At 43.9% G+C, this 25,470-nt stretch overlaps 1 protein-coding gene across 2 annotated transcripts; it reads left to right on the top strand.

Moving 5' to 3' along the window:
- The first annotated feature begins 7,930 nt into the window (after positions 1-7,930).
- Positions 7,931-24,988, top strand: PGRMC1 (progesterone receptor membrane component 1). 2 transcript variants are annotated; one of them, XM_077285191.1, is made up of 3 exons: positions 7,931-8,403; positions 19,354-19,509; positions 24,006-24,988. In XM_077285191.1, the coding sequence occupies exons 1-3, from the start codon at positions 8,133-8,135 to the stop codon at positions 24,110-24,112; spliced, it is 534 nt and encodes a 177-aa protein (XP_077141306.1). In that variant the 5' UTR covers positions 7,931-8,132; the 3' UTR covers positions 24,113-24,988. The 2 variants fall into 2 exon arrangements, 1 of the variants encoding a protein (XP_077141306.1); XR_013221298.1 differs by having other exon boundaries at positions 7,978-8,403; positions 19,354-20,247; positions 22,648-24,988.
- The last annotated feature ends 482 nt before the right edge of the window (positions 24,989-25,470 follow it).

Below are 25,470 nucleotides of genomic sequence, written 5' to 3' on the forward strand. Positions count from 1 at the left end.
AAACAAATAAATATACTTAAATGTATGCTACCAACATCAACCATCTGGGTTCGGGTAGGTTAGAAAATTTTTTTTTGGGAATAATATCAAAGGTATTCCTAACAGTCCCTGTTAGGTGGCCCTATAGTAGCTTAAACCTACCTAACAGCGGAGGTTGGCACCCTGAATTTCGATGTGGCGCCCCCGCTCCACGTCGACTGTCCCTTCTTGCCCTACTAGGCCCTACCAACTACCCACGCCCAGGTCCCCACAGACATACACACAAATTGACCAAAAGGTCACACTAACCAAAAACGTGAAAAAAGTGTACAAAAAGTGAAAAAAGTGTAACAAAACATACTAAAAACAACGCGGCAGAAAAATATTGCTGCGTAAAGTTCCACTAAATTACATGTACCCCAAGGCTATATCAGCAAATAGTATAGATATTGCTTGATGAAAAAATGTTCTTAAACTAATGGTACACAAGCAGTAATCAAGAATCCAAATTATGAGGTACAGTAGAGCACAGAAATTCAGGGTGCCAACCTCCGCTGGTAGGTAGGTTTAAGCTACTATATCCAATAGTGCAATGCATGGACTGGCCACGAGCCTCCCGACCCAAGCGTGGTGGCTCCATATATTTCTATGGAGCTGTCATCCTGCCATTTTGTGCATTGCAGTCCGATGCCGGACCGATTTGCATGGACATCTGAATGCTCCCTAAGGGTATATTCACACAACCATATTTTTGGTCGGAATGCTGTGAATCAAAAATAAAGACCTCATACTGACCATCCTTATACAAGTGGTGTGTTCGGATGTCCTTTTTTTCATATGGGCTGAATGTACATGTGACAAAAATTGCAGACTTGTGTCTTCCATATGTCAGATGACACTTTCTTATTCATGTCTATGGGTGTGTACAAAAAATATGGGTCCAATACTAGTCATCCGTGTGGCATCAGAATTTTCATGAATACAGTACATTGCAATTATTATCATAGGGAATTGTATTTGGTCTTGCAAGATTTATTAAAGGGACTCTGGCAACCAGATTTTGTTACCCCATCTGAGAGCAGTGGCAGAGATGTATTACTTAAGGTACCTTCACACTAAACAACTTTCCAACGAGAACGACAACGATCCGTGACGTTGCAGCGTCCTGGATAGCGATCTCGTTGTGTTTGACACGCAGCAGCGATCTGGATCCCGCTGTGATATCGCTGGTCGGAGCTAGAAGTCTGGAACTTTATTTGGTCGCTAGATCGGCGTGTATCGTCATGTTTGACAGCAAAAGCAACGATGTCAGCAATGTTTTTACATGGAGCGTGAACGATAAGTGAGTCGCCGCTACGTCACTGGATCGCTCCTGCATCGTTCTGGAGCTGCTGTGTTTGACGTCTCTACAGCGACCTAACAGCGACGCTCCAGCGATCTAGTTTAGGTCGGATCGTCTATATCGCTGGAGCGTCGCTTAATGTAACGGTACCTTTAGTGGGCTACTTACTGCAGTTTTGATAAAAATCACTGTTTTTACAGCTGCAGATCTAACCCAGTGCCCTGCATTGATTGGCAGATTCCTGTGTACACTGTGCATAAGCAGAAAACTGCCAAACAATGGTGACAGATGGGGTTATAGAGAGCTCATGAATATGGGAGACGACATGGCAGCAAGATTACTAGTCCCCTGGTGATAATCTGCTGATAAAAGTGATTTCATCACAACTACACTAAGCAGCTCACTAAGTGACACATCGCTGGAATCAGGGTCTCTGTCTCTACATTATGCTGCTATCAGATTATGCATTTATTTTACTTTCTTTAGGGTACCGTTACACTAAACGATTTACCAACGATCACGACCAGCGATACGACCTGTCCGTGATCGTTGGTAAGTCGTTGTGTGGTCGCTGGAGAGCTGTACATTGTAAATGTAAAAAAAAAAAAACACTACATACTTACATTCCGGTGTCTGCCACGTCCCTCACCGTCAGCTTCCCGCACTGACTGGGTCAGTGCCGGCCATAAAGCACAGCGGTGACGTCACCGCTGTGCTCTGCTTTTACTTTATGGCCGGCGCTCACAGTCAGTGCGGGAAGCTAATGGCGAGGGACGTGACAGACACCGGAATGTAAGTATGTAGTGTTTTTTTTTTTTACATTTACGATGGTAACCAGGGTAAACATCGGGTTACTAAGCACGGCCATGCGCTTAGTAACCCGATGTTTACCCTGGTTACAAGCGAACACATCCAGCGACGAAAGAAAGTTTCAAACGATCTGCTACGACGTACGATTCTCAGCAGGGTCCCTGATCGCAGTAGCGTGTCAGACCCAGCGAGATCGTAAGTATATCGCTGGAACGTCACGGATCGTGCCGTCGTAGCGACCAAAGTGTCACTGTGAGACGGTACCCTTAGGGATTGAAGCAAATAATAGAAGTAACATATTCATTCATCACATGGCTTCATTTCAAAGCCATCCACTACACAGTGAGCAGTGGCGGTAATTCCTCCCCTGCACATTGATTGACAGCCTGCACTCCAGTGTATGTATGCGTGACGAGAAGCCTGTCAATCAAAGTGCCAGGGAGCATTTATGGCGCGCTCACTGCGCAATGACCGTAAGAGTACGTATATCACATAATGATTTTTCTCAGGCCGTTTTTGGAGGGGGTCCGCTAACAACCCCTGATACATAGCTCAGAAAATGCTTGAAAGACTTTCCCTATCCGCATCTGCTTGTATTGTAAAACCAAGTTGTTATTCACATGCTCTGGCCTTTGTGCATCTGTAGGATATGTGCACAGAGTTTTTCAGAGCAAAAACTGAGCAGAACCTCCAAGTTTTGGATTTGGAGAGTTCCCAGTTTCTGATCCCAAACCTCTGTGTGCACATACCCTATGTGTGCACAGCGTCGTTAAGACGCCACTGTAACCGCCGGGTTTTTCCAGGCAAAGACGCTTTAGTAAAACATCAATGGTGCTTAATAAGAAGCAGAAATGAGCACAATAATAAAATACAATGCGGTGCGGTTCCTTGCTGTGAATACACTGAAAAACAACCGTAAAAAAATAGAAAAGTGTCACAAAAATGGGCATCAAAGCCCTGCTGTGAATATACTGAAAAGCAGCTACAAAAAAATAAAAGTAGCCAAAAAATGGGAACCCAAGGGTATTATCAAAAGGGATGAATGACTCTGGACCTATGATCTCACACAAATGGCACAGAGATAGTGATGCCCGCATCAAAGTCAGGTCACTCTGGCCTGGCTCAAATGGGTTCTTGGGCATCAAAGTGATCACACACATGATTTTCACAGATTTGAACTATTAGGCCGGCATCACACTCAGCGTAGGGAAATACAGTCCGTAATTTAAAGGCGTAATACGCAGAAATGATCCCAAAACAGTGATCCGTATGTCATCCGTAGGCAGGGTGTGGCTGCGTATTTTGCGCATGTAAACCTCCGTATGTAATCCGTATGGCATCCTGTTATGATCCGGTGACCTTGGAGCCGCATGAAACTTTCTCTGGAGTAGGTGGAAACTATACTGACCGCAGATCCTGAACTAACACCGCAACTAGAAGTAGCCGTGGGGTGTGCCTAACAAACCCTAGACACCTCGACACAGCCGGAGGACTAAATACCCCTATAGATGGAAATAGGAATACTATCTTGCCTCACAGCAGAACCCCAAAGGATAGGCAGCCCCCACGAATATTGACTGTGAGTAGGAGAAGAAAAAGACACACGCAGGCAGAAAACAAGATTTAGCAAAATAGGCCACTGTAGCTAAATAGGAAAGGATAGGACAGAATACTAGGCGGTCAGTATTAAAACCCTTCAAAAAATATCCACAGCAGATAATACAAAAAATTCCACGATCTAACAAAAGACGTGGAATGAATATCTGCAACCCCAGAGAATCCAACAAGACTGAGAAAATACTGACACAATCTAAGCTGGACAAGAAAACACAAAAGAATAGCACTGAATCATGAAGCACACTGCATGTGTGCCACAGACACAAAACCAGACACTTATCTTTGCTGATTTGGCAGAAAGGCAGGAGGAACCAGGCAGAAGTCCAACACCTCCCAACAATTGACAACTGGCAAGGACTAATGAATCCTGCACACCTAAATACCCCAGTCAGAACTGCAATCAGCAGAAACACCTGACCAGGACTGCAACTCAGGGACAACTGCATTACCACTTACCACCACCGGAGGGAACCCAAAAGCAGAATTCACAACAGCATCCGTACTGCGAGATTTTCTCTTCGGCTTGCAAAATGAACATAGAATGGATCCATGGGCTCAAATATTCGTGAACACATATATACAGTCTATATATATATATATGTATGTATGTCAGTGAGACACATATATATACTGTATATATTTATATTTAATACAGAACTAGATAGCATAAAAGCCGGTAATTCAATTGCCGGCTTTTGCTATCTCCTTCCCAAACCCGACATATGAGACATGGTTTACATACAGTAAACCATTTCATATCCCCTTTTTTTTGCATATTCCTCACTACTAATGTTAGTAGAGTCTGTGTGCAAAATTTTGGGGCTCTAGCTGTTAAAATAAAGGGATAAATCGCAGAAAAAACTGGGGTGGGCTCCCGCGTAATTTTCTCCGCCAGAAGGGTAGGGTGTGAGATCAGTGGCCCAAAGCCATTTAACCCTTTTCTTGTTTTTGTAGCTGCTTTTCAGTGTATTCACAGCAGGGCTCCTCACTGCAATGTATTTCATTAGGGCTCGCTCACATCTGCGTATAAATACGCCAAGTGCAATGCTATAACAAATCACACTGCACTCGCACCAATGTTATTCAATGAGGCAGTGTTCATCTGCGAGTTTTGCCTCAGCTGGAATCAGGTTGAAGAAAAACATCGTAGCATGCTGCGAGTGGCCGCGTATATCGGACGGGACTCACCAGTGTAAGTTAATCGGTGCAAGATATAAAATCGTACGGCACAACATGCGTGCCCTATCCGATTTTTATACACAATATCAAACTAATTATAAGATAGATAGATAGATGTCCTGTAGATATATAATTTCACAAGTCTCCTATATAATAAACTTGCACCCTTTATTGCCTTTCATGTGACACTAAAGGGTGTTCAGCTTTGTTTAGCCTATTAAATAAATGGAAAAACCAACATGGGGTCCCCCCTATTTTTGATAACCAGCCAAGGTAAAGCAGACAGCTGTGAGGAGCTGTGATGGAGCCTAGCCTTTAGGCGTTGGATTCAGTGATCGTCGTGGGAAGATCAAGGACTACATAGGACCTAGGTGGGAACTTTTTGTTTTCTAATAAATTGGTGAACGAGGGACAGTGTCTAGTCTTTTTTTTTTTTTTTTCAGGTATCCATTTGTGGACTGCAGCGGATTTGGTGGACTACGGCGGACCCACATGCCTTTTTTATGAATTGGGGAACTAGGGAGATTGTGTGGGGGTGTTTTTTTTAAATTAAGTATTTTTTTGTGTTTCATTTTGATTACTGGGTTAGTAATGGGGGTGTCTGATAGACAGCTCTCCATTACTAATACCAGGGCTTGATGTCAGCTCTGATTTTGGACAAATCACAGCTGACATCAACTAGTATTACCTCAATTGCCACCACACCAGGGCAATCGGGAAGAGCCTGGCAAAGCACCCGAATCGGCCCATCTAAGGCCGGTTTCACACGTCAGTGATTCCGGTACGTGAGGTGTCAGTTTTCTCACGTACCGGAGACACTGACACACGTAGACACATTAAAATCAATGTGTCTCTGCAGATGTCATTGATTTTTTGCGGACCGTGTGTCCGTGTGCAAAACACGGAGACATGTCAGTGTTCGTGGGAGCGCATGGATCACACGGACCCATTAAAGTCAATGGGTCCGTGTAAAACACGTACCGCACACGGATGCTGTCCGTGTGCAGTCCGTGTGCCATGCAGGAGACAGCGCTACAGTAAGCGCTGTCCCCTGCATCTGGTGCTGAAGTCGACATTCATTTCTTCTCTCCAGCATCGTTCGCTGGAGAGAAGAAATGAAAAATCATATTATTTTTTTTGCGTTTGAAATAAAGATCTTTGTCCCCACCCCCTGTTCGCCCGCCTGCTGGAAATTAAATACTCACCCGGCTCCCTCGAAGCGTCCTCTCCGCACCGCAGCTTCTCCTGTATGAGCGGTCACGTGGTGCCGCCCATTACAGTGATGAATATGCGGCTCCACCTCCCATAGGCATCAAAGCCAGGACATGTCAGCTGTTTTGAACAGCTGACATGTGCCTGTAATATCGGTGGAATCGCGATCCGCCCGCACCTATTAACTAGTTAAATGCCGCTGTCAACTCTGACCGTGGAATGTAACAAGTGCTTCCGACTATCCAGCCGGAAATGTGCGCACCGCTGACCCCATCACGTGATCGGGGACATCGGTGAGTTGGCATAACAACCAGAGGTCTCCTGCAGACCTTTATGGTTGTTGATGCCAGATTGTTATGAGTGCAACCCTGTAGTCGGTGCTCATAGCTATGCAATAATTTTGTTATATAGGGGCGAACTGAGCATCGCCTCTATGTAGCAGAGCCGATCAGGCTATTGCTACGTTCACATTTGCGTTGTGCAGCGTAGCGTCGGGCGCAGCTGCGGCGATGCATGCGTCATGCACCCCTATATTTAACATGGGGGCGCATGGACATGCGTTGTCTTGCGTTTTTTTTACGCTTGCGTCTTTTTTGACGCAAGCGTCAGGGCGCAGAGGACGCAGCAAGTTGCATTTTTTTGGCGTCCAAAATCACAACGCATGCGTCGCAAAACGCAGCGTTATGCATGCGTTGTGTATGCGTTGTGCGTTGCGCCGCCGATGCTGCGCTGCACAACACAAATGTGAACGTAGCATATGCCAGCTTCTAGCCTCCAATAGAGGCTATTGAAGCATAACAAAAGTAAAAAAATAAAAGTTTTTAAAAATATGAAAAAAATAAAAAAATATAAAAGTTCAAATCACCCCCCTTTCGCCCCATTCAAAATCAAATATATATATATATAAAAAAAAAAATCAAACCTACACATATTTGGTATCGCCCGATCAATAAAAAAAAAGGATTAACCTGATTGCTAAACGGCGTAGCGAGAAGAAAATTAAAAACGTCAGAATTACGGGGTTTTTTGTTACCCTGACATTGTATTAAAATGCAATAACGGGCGATCAAAATGGTATCATTAAAAACATCATCTCGGCACACAAAAAATAAGCCCTCACCCGACCCCAGATCACGAAAAATGGAGATGCTATGGGTAACGAAAAATGGCGCATTTTTTTTTTTTTTAGTAAAGTTTGGAATTTTTTTTCACCACTTAGATAAAAGATAACCTAGACATGTATGGTGTCTGTGAACTCGTAATGACCTGGAGAATCATATTGGCAGGTCAGGTTTAGCATTTAGTGAACCTAGCAAAAAAGCCAAACAAAAAAACAAGTGCGGGATTGCACTTTTTTGCAATTTCACCGCAGTTGGAATTTTTTTCTCATTTTCTAGTACATGACATGCTAAAACCAATGATGTCGTTCAAAAGTACAACTCGTCCCGCAAAAAATAAGCCCTCACATGGCCATATTGACGGAAAAATAAAAAAAAGTTATGGCTCTGAGAAGGAGGGGAGCGAAAAACGAAAACGCAAAACTGAAAAAAGCTCTGGGGGTGAAGGAGTTAATCAGTATGGCGGCTCCTTTCTGCCCATGCCTTTAGTTTAACATGGATGATTCTGAGGACGTTCTCTTGAAAAAAAAAAAAAAAGAAGAAACCAACTTCAGCTTGGTTAAATGCTCTGTTTGGGACTAGCAGTGAGCCCGCAGCCCCCAGTAATCTGCAGTGCTTTCTCTCTACCGTGCACACACACCAGGACAAGCACTTATTGTCCACCCCTCATGTGCGCCAGTGTCTCTGCGACATTTGACCTGGAGCACCACGTGAGGAGGGACGAGCAGAGAACACCGCCGCCTCTTCCTGTGAGTGATCCCGCCTGTGTGCACGGTGCTGCAGGGAGTCAGAGCTGGAGTGCAGAGCTGTGCAGCACAGGTATATACTGCCCTGCAGCCTGTCCGCGCCGCATCCTGTCCCACTGATCACCCACCATGGCTGAGGAGGGCATCCTGCAAGAGATCTTCACCTCCCCCCTGAATATCTGCCTGCTCGGCCTGTGCCTCTACCTGCTCTACAAGATCCTGAGGGGCGACAGACCCCAAGAGTCCGAGAACAGAGAGGAGCAGCTGCCCAAGATGAAGAGGAGAGACTTCACCCTGGCCCAGCTCAAGGAGTATGATGGCACCCAGAACCCCCGGATCCTCATGGCCATCAATGGCAAGGTGTTCGATGTGACGAGAGGAAAGAAGTTTTATGGCCCAGGTGAGAGATGCTGCAGGGTAAAGACAGTAACATTGCTGCAGTGCCTTCTGGATTGTCAGGCAGACAGAGATCTCTGTGGGCAGCTAGAATAATGTATTTAATAAATATAATCCGCTATAATCTAACCGTTAATTTTCACCATTACTTAGGACTTGTTGTAATCTGTATGATGGTGCATATATAGGAGTAATGTGGTGAGTACTGGCCATAATGTGACCCCGCAGCACTGTAACCTGGCCCCGCAGCGCAGTAACCTGGCCCCGCAGCGCAGTAACCTGGCCCCGCAGCGCAGTAACCTGACCCCGCAGCGCTGTAACCTGACCCCGCAGCGCTGTAACCTGGCCCCGCAGCGCTGTAACCTGGCCCCGCAGCGCTGTAACCTGGCCCCGCAGCGCAGTAACCTGGCCCCGCAGCGCAGTAACCTGACCCCGCAGCGCAGTAACCTGACCCCGCAGCGCTGTAACCTGACCCCGCAGCGCTGTAACCTGGCCCCGCAGCGCTGTAACCTGGCCCCGCAGCGCTGTAACCTGGCCCCGCAGCGCAGTAACCTGGCCCCGCAGCGCAGTAACCTGGCCCCGCAGCACTGTAGCCTGGCCCCGCCGCACTGTAGCCTGGCCCCGCCGCACTGTAGCCTGGCCCCGCCGCACTGTAGCCTGGCCCCGCCGCACTGTAGCCTGGCCCCGCCGCACTGTAGCCTGGCCCCGCAGCACTGTAGCCTGGCCCCGCAGCACTGTAGCCTGGCCCCGCCGCACTGTAGCCTGGCCCCGCCGCACTGTAGCCTGGCCCCGCCGCACTGTAGCCTGGCCCCGCCGCACTGTAGCCTGGCCCCGCCGCACTGTAGCCTGGCCCCGCCGCACTGTAGCCTGGCCCCGCCGCACTGTAGCCTGGCCCCGCAGCACTGTAGCCTGGCCCCGCCGCACTGTAGCCTGGCCCCGCCGCACTGTAGCCTGGCCCCGCCGCACTGTAGCCTGGCCCCGCCGCACTGTAGCCTGGCCCCGCCGCACTGTAGCCTGGCCCTTGCACACTTTTTGTCTCTGGCCACTTGTCCGCTTGGACTTTCCATTTGTTCTGTTTTATGCACAAGCAGAATGTGATCCGTTATGCAGAGGTGCCCCGTAGATTATTATGGGATCCGTCTGGGTTCCGTTTTTTAGAATGTTAGAAAAAAGTTCTGCGTGCACCACTTTGTTTAAAACCCCCCCAAAAAAAGTCAAAACAGAGCCCCTAATAAAATATGGGGTCCCTAATCTAACTGATGTAACGGATCACACATTCCGTGTGTCTGGGCCTAAAACGAACCCAAAAAGCGGACGTGTCAGCACAGCCGTACTCCTTAGTCATTGTGATATGTGGTCTGGGCCAGCTTAGTCACAGCCAGCTCCAGCCTTGAACTTTCAGACTTATCTAACGTGCCTACAGTAATGTGGACTCAAAGGCAAAGAAGATTAACCCATCAATTCACGAGGTTTGGCCTTTTAACAGCCAGTACAATTTTTATTCGTTTTAGTTGACTGTTATTTTTTTTCTCTATTAGTAATTTTCTTTCCTACAAAAAGTGAAAAAGTGCTTTATTTTTCTTAAATATAAGATGCCTTTTTTTATCAGAATTGGTCATTTATCGTTGGAAAAAAAAATAAATGGTTTGTTTTTCACATTAAATATAGATTTTTTTTTATGACGAAAGCTAAAAACCTTAAAAGAAAGTTATATTTTTTTATTTTTTTATTTTACTACCATTGTTCAACAGTTACTTTTATATAACACATGTCAGCAAGGCCACTTTCATTATTTTACATCAGTATTTGTAAGACCTAAACCAGGAGTGGGTGATAAATACAGAAGTGGTGCATATGTTTCTATTATACTTTTCCTCTGATTGTCCCTCTCCTGGTTTTGGCTTACACATACTGAGGTAAAATACTGACCACATTCTGATAGTGTGAATGTGGCATAAGAGTCTGGGGATAGGGTTTTATATACTATTCACAGGCATTTATTATAACTTTTTTTTTTACTTTATTGTTTTGGTTATTAGAATATTTTTTTTTAATAAAAAGTAAAACACAATTGTTTACACATTCAAACTACCCTTTTCTTGTTGTAATGAAAAAATAAAACCGTGATAGAAAAAAGTTGATTTCTTTTCTGCTGTTGTCCAACAGATATTTAGTAAGAGGCATTTCATTGCATATTATTTTATTTTTTTAGCATTTATTTTCTTTTATTATCTTTTTATTTCTTAATTTATTTTTTTGGCTGATTTTTCCAAATTTTTATTTTTTTTATTTTTTGACACAGTTCTTTCATTTTCATTCTCCTAATTTGTGTTACTAAATATCAGTTATTTTTAATCATAATCGATCATTTATTGTGTGACATAACTGAATGGGGTCCCTATGTTTTTATTGGCATTCATTATGTATGAATCCATATTCCACATGGATTCCAGAGACCTCCTGATTTACTCAGAACGCAGGTTTCAACTTTTTTTTTTTTTTTAATGACTTGTCAGAGAAGACATTTTGGGGACACGAGTGTTTTATTTTCAGTTTATTACTAATTTCTCCTCTGACTGCAGTTTCCATAGTAACCATTGTTACATGAACAGCAAGTGACAACTTTCAGTGTCTTTTTTTTTTTTTTATTAGGAAATCCATATGTACATTAGCCATAATGGTCAGACTCCAACCTAATCTACTGTATTGAAGCATCTAATGAACAAGTGCAACTGTGATTGTGCAGGGAGGGGGAGTAGGGCAGCTGTGACATCTCCTACTGTGATTGGTGGATCCAGTGTTCTCAGCAGTGTTAGGCTACTTTCACACTAGCGTCGTTTTGCATACGTCGCAATGTTTCGTTTAGGAGAAAAAGCGCATCTTGCAAAGTTGTCAGCAGGATGTGTTTTTTTTTCCCCATAGATTTACATTAGCGACGCGTTGCGACGTATGGCCACACGTCGCAACCGTCGTGCGACGGTTGCGTCGTGTTTTGGCAGACCGTCGGCACAAAAAAAGTTACATGTAACTTTTTTTTGCGCGTTGTGTCTGCCATTTTCGACCGCGCATGCGTGGCCGAAACTCCGCCCCCCCTCCCCGGACATTACAATGGGGCAGCGGAAGCGTCGTAAGACTGCTTCCGCTGCCCACGTCGGGCATCACTTTCACAACGCGCGTCGGCCCTGTGCCGACGCTAAAGTGAAAGAAGCCTTACCTGTCATTGTAATCCTGCCTCTACCAAAAAGGAGCCTGCTGAAAACTCTTCCTGAAAGGACAAGAAGTATTAGGATATATTTCCACGGTCAGTATTGGCTGCGGATTGGATTCTGCGTACAGCTGAAGCGGCCAGATGTTACAGCATAGTGGAAGGGATTTTATGAAATCCCATCTCTATTATGCGTACAAACACGCAGTCATGCGTAACCGGACATGCAGCACGTCTTTCTAGACCGCAGCATGTCTATTTATCTTGCAGAGACGCTCCGTCTCCGCAAGATGAATAACAGTCTATGTATAGGATGCGGTGATTCCGCATGGTTCAATGAACACATGCGGGATCACCGCGCGTACAACGGGGCAGGGCTTTGGGCAGAGCCAATACGCCCCGTGGACTCATACCCTTAGTCCATAATTACCCTAGTGTCTAATGTTAACATTTTTAATCTTGCAATTTTATTTTTTAATAAAGATTGTGATATGAAAAAAATAGTATATACGTAAAGCAAAAACCTGACTTAACGGGTTTTTCCACTACTCGGGCAACTCCTAAATCAGCATCAGGTTTTTGCTTTATGTGTAGATTTTTTTTCATATCACAGTCTTTATTAAAAAATAAAATGATTAATCTTGTAATTTTATAACCTTCTACAGATCCACCACCTCCGCTCTACACGTGCAGCCTGTATGTGATTCCGTAGATACTGGTTGCTATAAACAGGCTTCTGGCTTTGATGATCACCGCTGATATGAAGCTCAGGGTATTTTTCCCATTGTCTTCAGATAGTGGACTATATGAAAGAATCAAACAAGCACACGAAAGAGTGAAATGAGGTTTATAGTTGGTAAAAGTAAAAAAAAAAAAAAAAATAGCGCTTCTACAGCATTTCAGCATTTTTTTCTGTATTTTTTGAGGTCCGTTAAAAAATGCAGCATTCTAAAGTGTCAGCAAATTACCGTAAATGAGATTTTTAAAATCTCACTCACACAGTGCATTTTTACCCCTGCATTTTTTGAGCTAAGGCAGTGGGAGTTTTGCAGCTTGTCAATTTTTTTACTTCATTTTTTACCCATTTAATTGAATGCATAAGGAAAATTATCAAAAAATAGGTAGTAAAAAAAAATGCAGCATTTTTCATGTGGCAAAAAAAAAAAGTTGCAAAAAAAAAAAAAAAAGCATGGTGTGCACATACCCTTAAGGCCCCGTCTCACATAGCGAGATCGCTAGCGAGATCGCTGCTGAGTCACAAGTTTTGTGACGCAACAGCGACCTCCATAGCGATCTCGCTATGTGTGACACGTACCAGCGATCAGGCCCCTGCTGCGAGATCGCTGGTCGTGTCAGAATGGCCTGGACCTTTTTTTGGTCGTTGAGGCCCCGCTGACATCGCTGAATCGGTGTGTGTGACACCGATCCAGCGATGTCTTCACTGGTAACCAGGGTAAACATCGGGTTACTAAGCGCAGGGCCGCGCTTAGTAACCCGATGTTTACCCTGGTTACCAAAAAAAACAAACAGTACATACTCGCCTTTCGGTGTCCAGGTCCCTTGCCGTCTGCTTCCTGCTCTCACTGACTCCCGGCCGTACAGTGAGAAGTGAGAGCGCAGCAGTGACGTCACTGCTGCGCTCTGCTCTTAGTGTACGGCGGCTCAGTCAGAGCAGGAAGCAGACGGCAAGGGACCTGGACACCGAAAGGCGAGTATGTACTGTTTGTTTTTTTTGGTAACCAGGGTAAACATCGGGTTACTAAGCGCGGCCCTGCGCTTAGTAACCCGATGTTTACCCTGGTTACCCGGGTGCTGCAGGGGGACTTCGGCATCGTTGAAGACAGTTTCAACGATGCCGAAGTCGTTCCCCTGATCGTTGGTCGCTGGGGAGAGCGGTCTGTGTGACAGCTCCCCAGCGACCACACAGCGACTTACCAACGATCACGGCCAGGTCGTATCGCTGGTCGTGATCGTTGGTAAATCGCTTAGTGAGACGGGGCCTTAAGGTTGTACAAATTAGACAACTCTTTTGGTTTACTGCTGCTATCCCTAAGGCCTCATTCACTCATCCAGGAAAAAATGGTATCGGTGTCCTGAGTGTATGGTCAGTGTGTCCGTTTCTACCATCAGTGTGTCCGTTTCTACCATCAGTGTGTCCGTTTCTACCATCAGTGTGTCCGTTTCTACCATCAGTGTGTCCGTTTCTACCATCAGTGTGTCCGTTTCTACCATCAGTGTGTCCGTTTCTACCATCAGTGTGTCCGTTTCTACCATCAGTGTGTCCGTTTCTACCATCCGTGTGTCCTGAGTGTATGGTCAGTGTGTCCGTTTCTACCATCAGTGTGTCCTGAGTGTATGGTCAGTGTGTCCGTTTCTACCATCCGTGTGTCCTGAGTGTATGGTCAGTGTGTCCGTTTCTACCATCAGTGTGTCCTGAGTGTATGGTCAGTGTGTCCGTTTCTACCATCAGTGTGTCCTGAGTGTATGGTCAGTGTGTCCGTTTCTACCATCAGTGTGTCCTGAGAGTAAGGTCAGTGTGTCCGTTTCTACCATCAGTGTGTCCTGAGTGTATGGTCAGTGTGTCCGTTTCTACCATCAGTGTGTCCTGAGTGTATGGTCAGTGTGTCCGTTTCTACCATCAGTGTGTCCTGAGTGTATGGTCAGTGTGTCCGTTTCTACCATCAGTGTGTCCGTTTCTACCATCAGTGTGTCCGTTTCTACCATCAGTGTGTCCGTTTCTACCATCAGTGTGTCCGTTTCTACCATCAGTGTGTCCGTTTCTACCATCAGTGTGTCCGTTTCTACCATCAGTGTGTCCGTTTCTACCATCCGTGTGTCCTGAGTGTATGGTCAGTGTGTCCGTTTCTACCATCAGTGTGTCCTGAGTGTATGGTCAGTGTGTCCGTTTCTACCATCCGTGTGTCCTGAGTGTATGGTCAGTGTGTCCGTTTCTACCATCAGTGTGTCCTGAGTGTATGGTCAGTGTGTCCGTTTCTACCATCAGTGTGTCCTGAGTGTATGGTCAGTGTGTCCGTTTCTACCATCAGTGTGTCCTGAGAGTAAGGTCAGTGTGTCCGTTTCTACCATCAGTGTGTCCTGAGTGTATGGTCAGTGTGTCCGTTTCTACCATCAGTGTGTCCTGAGTGTATGGTCAGTGTGTCCGTTTCTACCATCAGTGTGTCCTGAGTGTATGGTCAGTGTGTCCGTTTTTACCATCAGTGTGTGGCTAGTGTGGCTATTTTACCATCAGTGTGTCCTCAGTGTATGTTCAATATGTCTTCAATAAAGGACAAAGCTTCTCCAATCCTTGGCAATGGGAGACTAATGCCATCCGCGTGCTGTACGTGTTTTTCACAGACTTTTATAGACTTTTATTGCCCCTTTTCATCTGTGATACTGGAAAAACTGATGTGTCTCCTTGACTTTTGCCTGTACTTGTGGTCTGTGAAAATACATGGACATGTGAATAACCCCATAGATTACAATGAGAACATGTTGTATCCGTGAAGAAAATTGATAGAAAACGCATATGCAACACGGACATGTCTTATGTAAGACCCAATTAGGAAAATGGAAAGCGTGAAATATGCACTGACCTGTACAGCATAAATTGCCACCACACAGGACACTGTCCAAGGCTGATTGTCCTCCCACGTTGTGAAGAGGTGTCTGTGCTTGCACAGCTCTCTCCGTTCACTTGTATGGGTGTTCTAAACACTTGCCAAACCGTCCTGAAACGTCCCTGATGTATAATTGTAGGGTATGGTATTTGGTGAGTATTTTACCTCAGCATTATTTGGTCAGTTTTTTACCTCCGTATTTGTAAGCCAACACTGAGTGGAACGATCAGAGGAAATGTGTAATAGAAACATATGCACCACTTCTGTATTTATCACCCACTCCTGGTTTTGACTTACAAATACTGAGGTAAAAAAACTTGTCAAATACTGAGTGTGTGAACGTGGCCTTATCTGGAGGGCTTGAAATAGGTTTTAAGTTATTCTAGCTGCCACACCTGGTGGAGACCATTGTTTGCTCTGGTGCTTTAGTCTCTTTTCTGTTTGTAATCTGCGGATTATTCTATTAATTCTTCAGATAAATTCTGGCAGTGACCATTGCTCCAGACATTATTTACCAGGAGCTACACAACTCCAGAAATACTTGTGTCATATTTCATGTTCTTGGCATAACTTGTTCATCCAGTTTAGATGTTATGGGAGAAAGTTCATATGTATCGGCATGGCTTCATTACATAATGTGAACAGGCAGTGTTGGGGCTACACACAACGTGTGTGATGTGACTCCCCCCAAATTCATCTGTCACATGACATTGCTCCATTGCCTGTAGTACTAGGGAGACCCTTGGGGGTCTGCTGTAAATCTGTGACCAACCAGGAGCTAATTTCACATGTTACAGCGGATCGTAGTTCGGGCTGAGATTACTTCAGACTGTGTCTTATTTTACTTGCAGGTCTAAATAAATATGTCCTGGAACTGATCTTTTACTTACATGCATAGCCAATTAAGTAGAAAAAAAACCATGTTATATGTGAAGCTACAAGTATAAATCTCAGGCGCATGTTGCTTTTTTCTTTTCCCTGGATGGTATATTGAGCCCTACTACTTTTTTTTACCCAGATGCAACATGTCGTCAGTTTTTTCGGTGCTTTTGCAACAAATTTCACCCATTCAAATAAGTGAGGTATAAACATTTGTATTGTACACAGCATTTTTTCCGTTCAACACTTTTAGCTTCTGATGCAGAAAACCCCACTGTCCGTATGCAATATGTGAACATACCCTTGCATGCAGATTTGTCACATTTTCTTGCAGTGAGGTGCAGGGGGGATAACCCGCTTGTGACACACATCGGTTCACTCCATCAGGCCGCCTGTGGTTCTTCTGACTTGATACGATAACATAATTACAAAGGTATATCAATTATGTTGTGAAGGATAGGTTCACATGAGCTTGTAAAAAAGAAAAAAAAATATTCAGTGTTTCATCCAAAGAAGTGGACGGATTTTTTTTTTTTTCTTTTTTCTCTGGTCATCCGTGCAATCCATTTTTTTACAACAGCAGCTATTACCGTAATCATTTCCAAGACCATTTACAGTTTCCTCTGTTACAGATGTGCAATGTATCCGTAAAAATTGGATGTTACACTGTGGCTCCATATAGGATCTGATTATTTTTTTTTATGGACCTTAATCTGTGAGTCTCCTCTGATTTCCGGAATACACAAGTGCACGCTGCCAATTTTTATTTTTTTTCACGTGCAGATTCAGTCTGTGAAAAATGGTACATCTTCACTGTCTCATTGAATAGCATTGTCTGAGTGCGCTTCATTTCTTTCACGGACAGTACTCGGATAGAAATTATGGGTCCTAATAGTAATTCCCGCGTAGTCACCATTCAGAATCTGTTTAGGTGCTTCCTGAAAAAATCGATTAAGGAATGTAATCAACTTATGATGATTATTCCATCAAGAGATTTGTCAGTCACATAATCGGAAAATGAAGGGGCCGTATTATTGATTTATCATTGCTGCCCTATTACTGAGTGTCCCTGCACAGGGGTGCACAGTCTGCCCACTGTGCAGGTTTTGGTGAACCTGACTGCTCCTCTACTTCTCCTAAATCACCGCAATGGCTTTACATAAGGCTATTGGTGCATTACAACAATCTTCTACAATATACATTCAGCTCGGCGGCAACATCACCATCGGGTCTCTCCATATCTTGGCACATATGAGTGACATTTTGCCTCCCTGGCCATGCACACTATGCCCATGGAGTTGGGAAGCGTGCACTTGTCTTCATTGTGCATGACCAGGGAGGCAGAATGTCACACGCGTGCGCCGTGATGTGTGAAATCTCCACTGTTCTGGATGTCAATCATGCCCATAGGGTGGGCTTACATGTTATAAGGCTAAGCTAGTCTCATGGAATTGCACCCCCCACACCGGACATAATTTATGTAAAGTCATGATGATGGCTAAGGAAGGGTAGGAGAGCTTACAGACCCCTTTTTAAAAGGGGATACAATGCTAAATCAGGCCTGCAGCCCCATTCTGTGGACCTTCCCCAATTATAAAGTAATGGGTATAACCCTTGGATCTAGCGCTTATGTATCTGCAGTTATTCCAAACGTATTCTTCACATGGAATAGTGCAGACCTGTGCCCCCCCCCCCGATAGCAGCGACTGCAGAGATAAGAGAAGAGATTTCATAACCTTTACTTGGATATTTCAGGGATTTGTGAAATGAATGTCAGAGAACTTGGACCTTTTGCACTTTGTATCATAGCGGTGGTTCAGATATGTGGATATGTTATCCGAATAGTCTGGGTGGTTAATGGGTAACTTAGGTTAATTAACCTATAATTTTTAATTTTACATACTCTATTGTATTAGTCTGCATTTCCTAATGTCTATCTCTAGTATTTGCATCATATTTTGCTGTGATGACACATTATTCTTACTGGTTTAAGGAATATTTTTCCTGAAAGGCAATTTTCATACGGCCGCAGGCCTGAGTAGTTTGGCCATGGTATAGACATAAAATAAATCTGTTTGATAGCTGCCTGTCTCGCATTGGAAAAGATCTTATGCTTATCATGGCTTTTTAAATAAATAACATAGAGGAAGATGAAAATCAACAATATTCCATAAATCGGGAACACACATAAAAATAAGACACTTTTATAATATATCTGATATCAGAAATTAGCTTCTTTCTCCTAATGGACTGATCATTTTATTCTCAAACATTCTCGATTCATGGGTAAATCTGTATTCTGTGAAGAGACTTTCCCATTACTGAGATAGGAAGTGGTAGTTACTGCTGATAAGATTTTACGTAGATGACAGGGATGTAACTATCTGTCTTCACTGAATACAGATTTTACCCGTGAATTGAGAATTTAGAGATTAAAATTCAGTCCAGGAGGAGAAAAGCATATTTCTATGATAAGATATATTACAAAGTTTCCTATTTTCATGTGTTCTATTGAGTTAAGAATTAAAAACTCTAAATCAACGGTTAGTTGAAAACTTGTATGAAAATGGTGCAAATGATGAGGTGACTATTGGTGGAGGTATGTCCCTGCCAGCTAGACCTGACCTTCACCGCTAAATTGACAGGTCTCTTCCTATATACAAACATAAAAGAACTGTCACTCTCTGAGGGGTCAGGGAAAGATGTCTCTGACCACCAGCTGGATGTGCTGCCATCACCCCCCAGCACTTATTGCAGCCACCTTCCCCCACAAACCCAGAATCTGTAACAATATTATCAAGGTAATGTGATGGAGCCGCAGCATATTTGTACACTGACTGTTAAACAAGCACATGATTTTGCAGGAGAACCTGCACAACTACATGGCCGTAAGGATCTGTTCACATGTTGTATATATTTTTTTTTAATGCATTTTGGTGTGTTTACTTGTCTTTTGTGCTAAGCTACAATAAAACCACTGAAATAATTGTCGTGCTGTGTTTTTTTTTTTTTTGTTTGTTTGTTTTTTTAATGGCTTGTGATTGAGATTTTAGACCTTATTTATTTTACTATAGACTGCTGCATTTTTTTTTCTTACAGAAAAAGCTAAAAAATGCTATGTGAATAAACCCTTACCATGAGAGCAATAGTCAAAAGTTAAACATGGCCGACTCAATGACATTACTTGCTAATTAGTATGATGTATTGCAGAGAATCACAGCTATTTTTTATTTTTTTTTTCTCTTTTCAGAGGGACCTTATGGTGTGTTCGCTGGACGTGACGCTTCACGAGGTCTCGCCACCTTCTGCCTTGATAAGGAAGCCCTGTCGGACACATATGATGAGCTGTCAGATCTGAACGCTTCCCAGAGGGACACGCTGGGAGACTGGGAATCACAATTCACCTGTAAGCTGAAACCCTCATTGTTGTACATCATTGTGATCGGTGGAACAACGACCTGGCCACAGACATACAAGTGCTTCTCACAAAATTAGAATATCATAAAGTTAATTTATTTCAGTTCTTCAATACAAAAAGTGAAACTCGTATATTATATAGAACCATTACAAACAGAGTGATCTATTTCAAGTGTTTATTTGTTAATGTTGATGATTATGGCTTACTGTATTTTTTTTTTGTATTGAAGAGCTGAAATAAATTAACTTTTTTATGATATTCTAATTTTGTGAGAAGCACCTGTAGCAATCATTACCAATATCATTCTTTTGGTACTTACAGCCAGTAGACCAGGCTCAGGAAAGGTTGCACATTTTCATGGTTGATTGGTCCCATCCTGTAATTGCATTATAGGACAAGCCATTGCATGTAACAGAAATATTGGCTACATCCAATCTTTATTAACTGTTGCTTGCATAGCAATAACGTATTCCACAGTGCTGTACCATCCTTCACATTTGTTCCTGGTTTAGGGCTCATGGAAATGTCTGCGCGATTTGGTCTGAGCATGACCGTAATGCATGGACCAGAATGTAGGGACCGGCCACGCTTCTCCCGACCCGAGCATGACCGATGCTTAGAAATATATGAAGCTGTCACTCTCTGATTTGGAGACCCGTGGCCGTTCTGTGCTTGGACCGATTGCCACGGACGACTGAATGAGCCCTTAAGGCCCCGTCTCACTAAGCGATTTACCAACGATCACGACCAGCGATACGACCTGGCCGTGATCGTTGGTAAGTCGCTGTGTGGTCGCTGGGGAGCTGTCACACAGACAGCTCTCCCCAGCGACCAACGATCAGGGGAACGACTTCGGCATCGTTGAAACTGTCTTCAACGATGCCGAAGTCCCCCTGCAGCACCCGGGTAACCAGGGTAAACATCGGGTTACTAAGCGCAGGGCCGCGCTTAGTAACCCGATGTTTACCCTGGTTACCAAAAAAAAACAAACAGTACATACTCGCCTTTCGGTGTCCAGGTCCCTTGCCGTCTGCTTCCTGCTCTGACTGAGCCGCCGTACACTAAGAGCAGAGCGCAGCGGTGACGTCACTGCTGTGCTCTCACTTCTCACTGTACGGCCGGATCTCAGTCAGAGCAGGAAGCAGACGGCGAGGGACCTGGACACCGAAAGGCGAGTATGTACTGTTTGTTTTTTTTGGTAACCAGGGTAAACATCGGGTTACTAAGCGCGGCCCTGCGCTTAGTAACCCGATGTTTACCCTGGTTACCAGTGAAGACATCGCTGGATCGGTGTCACACACACCGATTCAGCAATGTCAGCGGGGCCTCAACGACCAAAAAAAGGTCCAGGCCATTCCGACACGACCAGCGATCTCGCAGCAGGGGCCTGATCGCTGGTACGTGTCACACATAGCGAGATCGCTATGGAGGTCGCTGTTGCGTCACAAAACTTGTGACTCAGCAGCGATCTCGCTAGCGATCTCGCTATGTGAGACGGGGCCTTTAAGCTGGCGTCACACTAGAGAGGAATATAGACTATATGCTAATTTTTTGAGAAGGACCTGTATACAGTGTTAAATTTCATTATTTACCATAATGTAATGATTACAATTAAACTTTCATATATTATAGATTCATTATCCACCAACTGAAATTTGTCAGGTCTTTTATTGTTTTAATACTGATGATTTTGGCATACAACTCCTGATAACCCAAAAAACCTGTCTCAATAAATTAGCATATCAAGAAAAGGTTCTCTAAATGACCTATTACCCTAATCTTCTGAATCAACTAATTAACTCTAAACACATGCAAAAGATACCTGAGGCTTTTAAAAACTCCCTGCCTGGTTCATTACTCAAAACCCCCATCATGGGTAAGACTAGCGACCTGACAGATGTCAAGAAGGCCATCATTGACACCCTCAAGCAAGAGGGTAAGACCCAGAAAGAAATTTCTCAACAAATCGGCTGTTCCCAGAGTGCTGTATCAAGGCACCTCAATGGTAAGTCTGTTGGAAGGAAACAATGTGGCAGAAAACGCTGTACAACGAGAAGAGGTGACAGGACCCTGAGGAAGATTGTGGAGAAGGACCGATTCCAGACCTTGGGGAACCTGAGGAAGCAGTGGACTGAGTCTGGTGTGGAAACATCCAGAGCCACCGTGCACAGGCGTGTGCAGGAAATGGGCTACAGGTGCCGCATTCCCCAGGTAAACAGCGGCAGAAGCGCCTGACCTGGGCTACAGAGAAGCAGCACTGGACTGTTGCTAAGTGGTCCCAAGTACTTTTTTCTGATGAAAGCAAATTTTGCATGTCATTCGGAAATCAAGGTGCCAGAGTCTGGAGGAAGACTGGGGAGAAGGAAATGCCAAAATGCCTGAAGTCCAGTGTCAAGTACCCACAGTCAGTGATGGTGTGGGGTGCCATGTCAGCTGCTGGTGTTGGTCCACTGTGTTTCATCAAGGGCAGGGTCAATGCAGCTAGCTATCAGGAGATTTTGGAGCACTTCATGCTTCCATCGGCTGAAATGCTTTATGGAGATGAAGATTTCATTTTTCAGCACGACCTGGCACCTGCTCACAGTGCCAAAACCACTGGTAAATGGTTTACTGACCATGGTATTACTGTGCTCAATTGGCCTGCCAACTCTCCTGACCTGAACCCCATAGAGAATCTGTGGGATATTGTGAAGAGAAAGTTGAGAGACGCAAGACCCAACACTCTGGATGAGCTTAAGGCCGCTATTGAAGCATCCTGGGCCTCCATAACATCTCAGCAGTGTCACAGGCTGATTGCCTCCATGCCACGCCGCATTGAAGCAGTCATTTCTGCCAAAGGATTCCCGACCAAGTATTGAGTGCATAACTGAACATTATTATTTGATGGTTTTTTTGTTTGGTATTAAAAAACACTTTTATTTGATTGGTCGGGTGAAATATGCTAATTTATTGAGACAGGTTTTTGGGTTATCAGGAGTTGTATGCCAAAATCATCAGTATTAAAACAATAAAAGACCTGACAAATTTCAGTTGGTGGATAATGAATCTATAATATATGAAAGTTTAATTGTAATCATTACATTATGGTAAATAATGAAATTTAACACTATATGCTAATTTTTTGAGAAGGACCTGTATATGTTTTCACGAATATTTGAACCCATGGATCCATTATATGTCCATTTTGCAAGCCGGTGAGAAGATCTCGCCGTACGGATGCCATACGAATAATTTTTGGAGAAAAAAATCGCATCCTCGCATTGAATACGGATCACTGTTAAGGAACTTTTCTGCGTATTTCGGCCGTACACGCTAATTACATCAGTCTAATATATCTTCAGCTGTCTGAACACACAGTGGATTTTATTTGCATCAGTTTTAGTTGAGATTGACCTCATTGAAGATCCTTTACTGTCATTATCATGTCCCACAGTGGGGTCCCATGGTGTGACAGCCATGTTCCCACTTAGCATGCCTGTGTGTGAGGACACTAAAAGTTGACGAGTCTGCTGGAAATTCCACTAAGTGTTGACTCAAACTCATGCGCTCAATCGTCCCTTTGCGGCCACCACACTGCAGGACCTTACCCTTACAAAGTTGTCACATTTCTTTAATCCTGTCTTGCAACAAAACAGATCTTGACTGAATTGACACAAACAATGCAGCATATAATACAAGAAGAAAAGATGCAAAAACAAACTATACTGTGAACCCTCCCATAACCCAACTTTTATTAAGTAGTTATGTCAAAATAGACATTAGGCCCTAACGCAAAGTAATGTGCAAAGGACACATGCAATCATTGAATTGTGGAGTCTGTTCAGTAGCATTTAGAATGGGGCTAGACAACGACGATGTGTCGCTCAACAAAATTATCTGTGACTTGCTGATACAGCTCTGCCTTCCTGTTGCTGGTCATACACTTGCCATGGACCTCTTCAGCTTTTTGTTTCTCCCTGTCCGCTGCCAGATCTGTCCCTGTGCTCTTGTAGGGAGAAGCAGACAAGTCTACAGCGCTGCTCAGTCTAGTCTATGGCTATTAAGCTACGTTTTTCTCTGAAATGCTGCAGTATGTCAGTGTTGAGGTAAGTGCTCACTACTCAAGTTTCCATCGGCTGCTCAGGTACGCACTATCGCTCTAGTACCCGCTCCGCATGTTTCACAGTCGTTAGCCTAAAATCATGCGTGGAATGGCCGTGTATGGCAGGCAATCCGCTCATGTTGTTTTTGTGTTATCTAAAATTATCAAAACATGTGGGGTGGGGTCTCGAGCATGTATACCATGTTGTGTATCGGTTACTGAAATTTCTGCTTGGACCTTTTTTTTTTTTTTCTGTACTTCCAATGGGTGATAATCACACCGGTGTATGACTCCTCATTAGACAGAACTCCGGTGATGTGAGGAGCTGTGCGCCCGTGTCATCGGCTCAAGACTTCTTCATGAGAATTTGTCTATTTATTGTCTCCATTGCCCTGTCTTCCAGTTAAGTACCATCATGTTGGAAAGCTTCTGAGAGAAGGAGAGGAACCCACAGAATACACCGATGAAGAGGACACGAAAGATTCTTCATACCAGAAGAAGAAAAACTAAACGAAGACGAGATCGAAGATGACCTGTAACATTCCAGGGCTCGCATTGTGATGGCTCCACAATGTTACGTTCACCGCCGTGATCCCGAATGTTACTGCACAACCCTTGTTATATCCCTCTTGGTAGGAGCCATGTTTAATTCCAAGGCTCTCTATAATAATGTAAGAACATTCTGTCAAACACTAATTACCTAATGCTGTAAATGTCCCATGGGACGATCATGAATCTTCTAGAATACACGCTTTATTTTCTCTTAGATATTATTCTAATGCTCTCGTTAGCAATAACCTGAAAAGTACTAAGATATTTGCAGTGCTCACTAATATCTAGAAGTAGATTTATTAATTTGTATTATTATTCTTTCATTTTTTTTATTCCTTTGTTAGTTTTATTTTACTTTTGAGATGTGTGTAAGAACCCCCGGTGGGAGCTGCAATGGCCGCCATTAGAGATTATGTCTCAGCTCCTTTAGGGAATATTCATTTACCCGTGGCAAATCCAAAATGTATTTGCTACAGGATTGACAGCAGGAATCTGATGATGACCCTGGGATTTCTGTTGTGGTCTTACAGCTTCATGTGCCGCAAATTCGCACAAGGATTAGGTAAAGTAGGGCCGGCCTGCCAGCTTTTCCACATGTAATCAGCAATTATAGGTAACATGCTACTTTATTCTACTTTTTTGCTATAATTATGCAGAAACCCGATTCACACTCATGATATGCTTGCCACTTGTTAGTGTGAAAATCCACATAAAATTGTGAATGTGGACTAACATGCGACCCAGCCATGTTAACAATCGTATATTTTACATGAGTGCATCGCTTACATAATATGCCTGATCTGCTATTCATAAAAGCTGCTGATGGACAGGGAATTTGATCTTCTATTTTACATGTAACAGCTAAAATTGTGAATGGTGAAAGATTATTTGTTGTAATTGACTGTTTGTTAATTCTGGATGAGACTTTCTCTCAAGGAGCCGAGCACCCAGGGATGATGGACAGCCGGTGTGTTGAGCTGTATAGAGAGACTTTTCTTTCCACCTATATACAGATAAAAAAATAGCATCCAAAATGTAAGTCTAAGAGTCAGTAGACGTGCTCAGGTGCCTTATTTCTCTTCTGGTGTTACACTCAGCCCCCCAAAAATCCTTTTGCTCTTGAATTTGCTGTTTTAATTTTTTTTACAGCTGTAATGACACAACATGATGCACCTTCTGTACAGTGTTATGTAGTGATGGCTATCAGTCAGTATAGAACAAAAATTGGAGCAAGTGCAGTGATTAAGAGGGCACGTGCATAAAACGGTCATCATCGGATGGATCTTTGCCTATGGGCTGTTCATGTAATCTGACTG

This window comes from Ranitomeya variabilis, chromosome 2 (assembly GCF_051348905.1).
Source record: "Ranitomeya variabilis isolate aRanVar5 chromosome 2, aRanVar5.hap1, whole genome shotgun sequence".
NCBI classification, from domain to species: Eukaryota; Metazoa; Chordata; class Amphibia; order Anura; family Dendrobatidae; genus Ranitomeya; species Ranitomeya variabilis.

Excerpts from the sequence above, each read along its gene's own strand:
- PGRMC1 (XM_077285191.1), top strand. The coding sequence starts at position 8,133 with ATGGCTGAGGAGGGCATCCTGCAAGAGATCTTCACCTCCCCCCTGAAT. Across the intron at positions 8,404-19,353 it reads AAAGAAGTTTTATGGCCCAG|AGGGACCTTATGGTGTGTTC; the intron begins GTGAGAGATGCT and ends TTCTCTTTTCAG. Across the intron at positions 19,510-24,005 it reads CTGGGAATCACAATTCACCT|TTAAGTACCATCATGTTGGA; the intron begins GTAAGCTGAAAC and ends CCTGTCTTCCAG.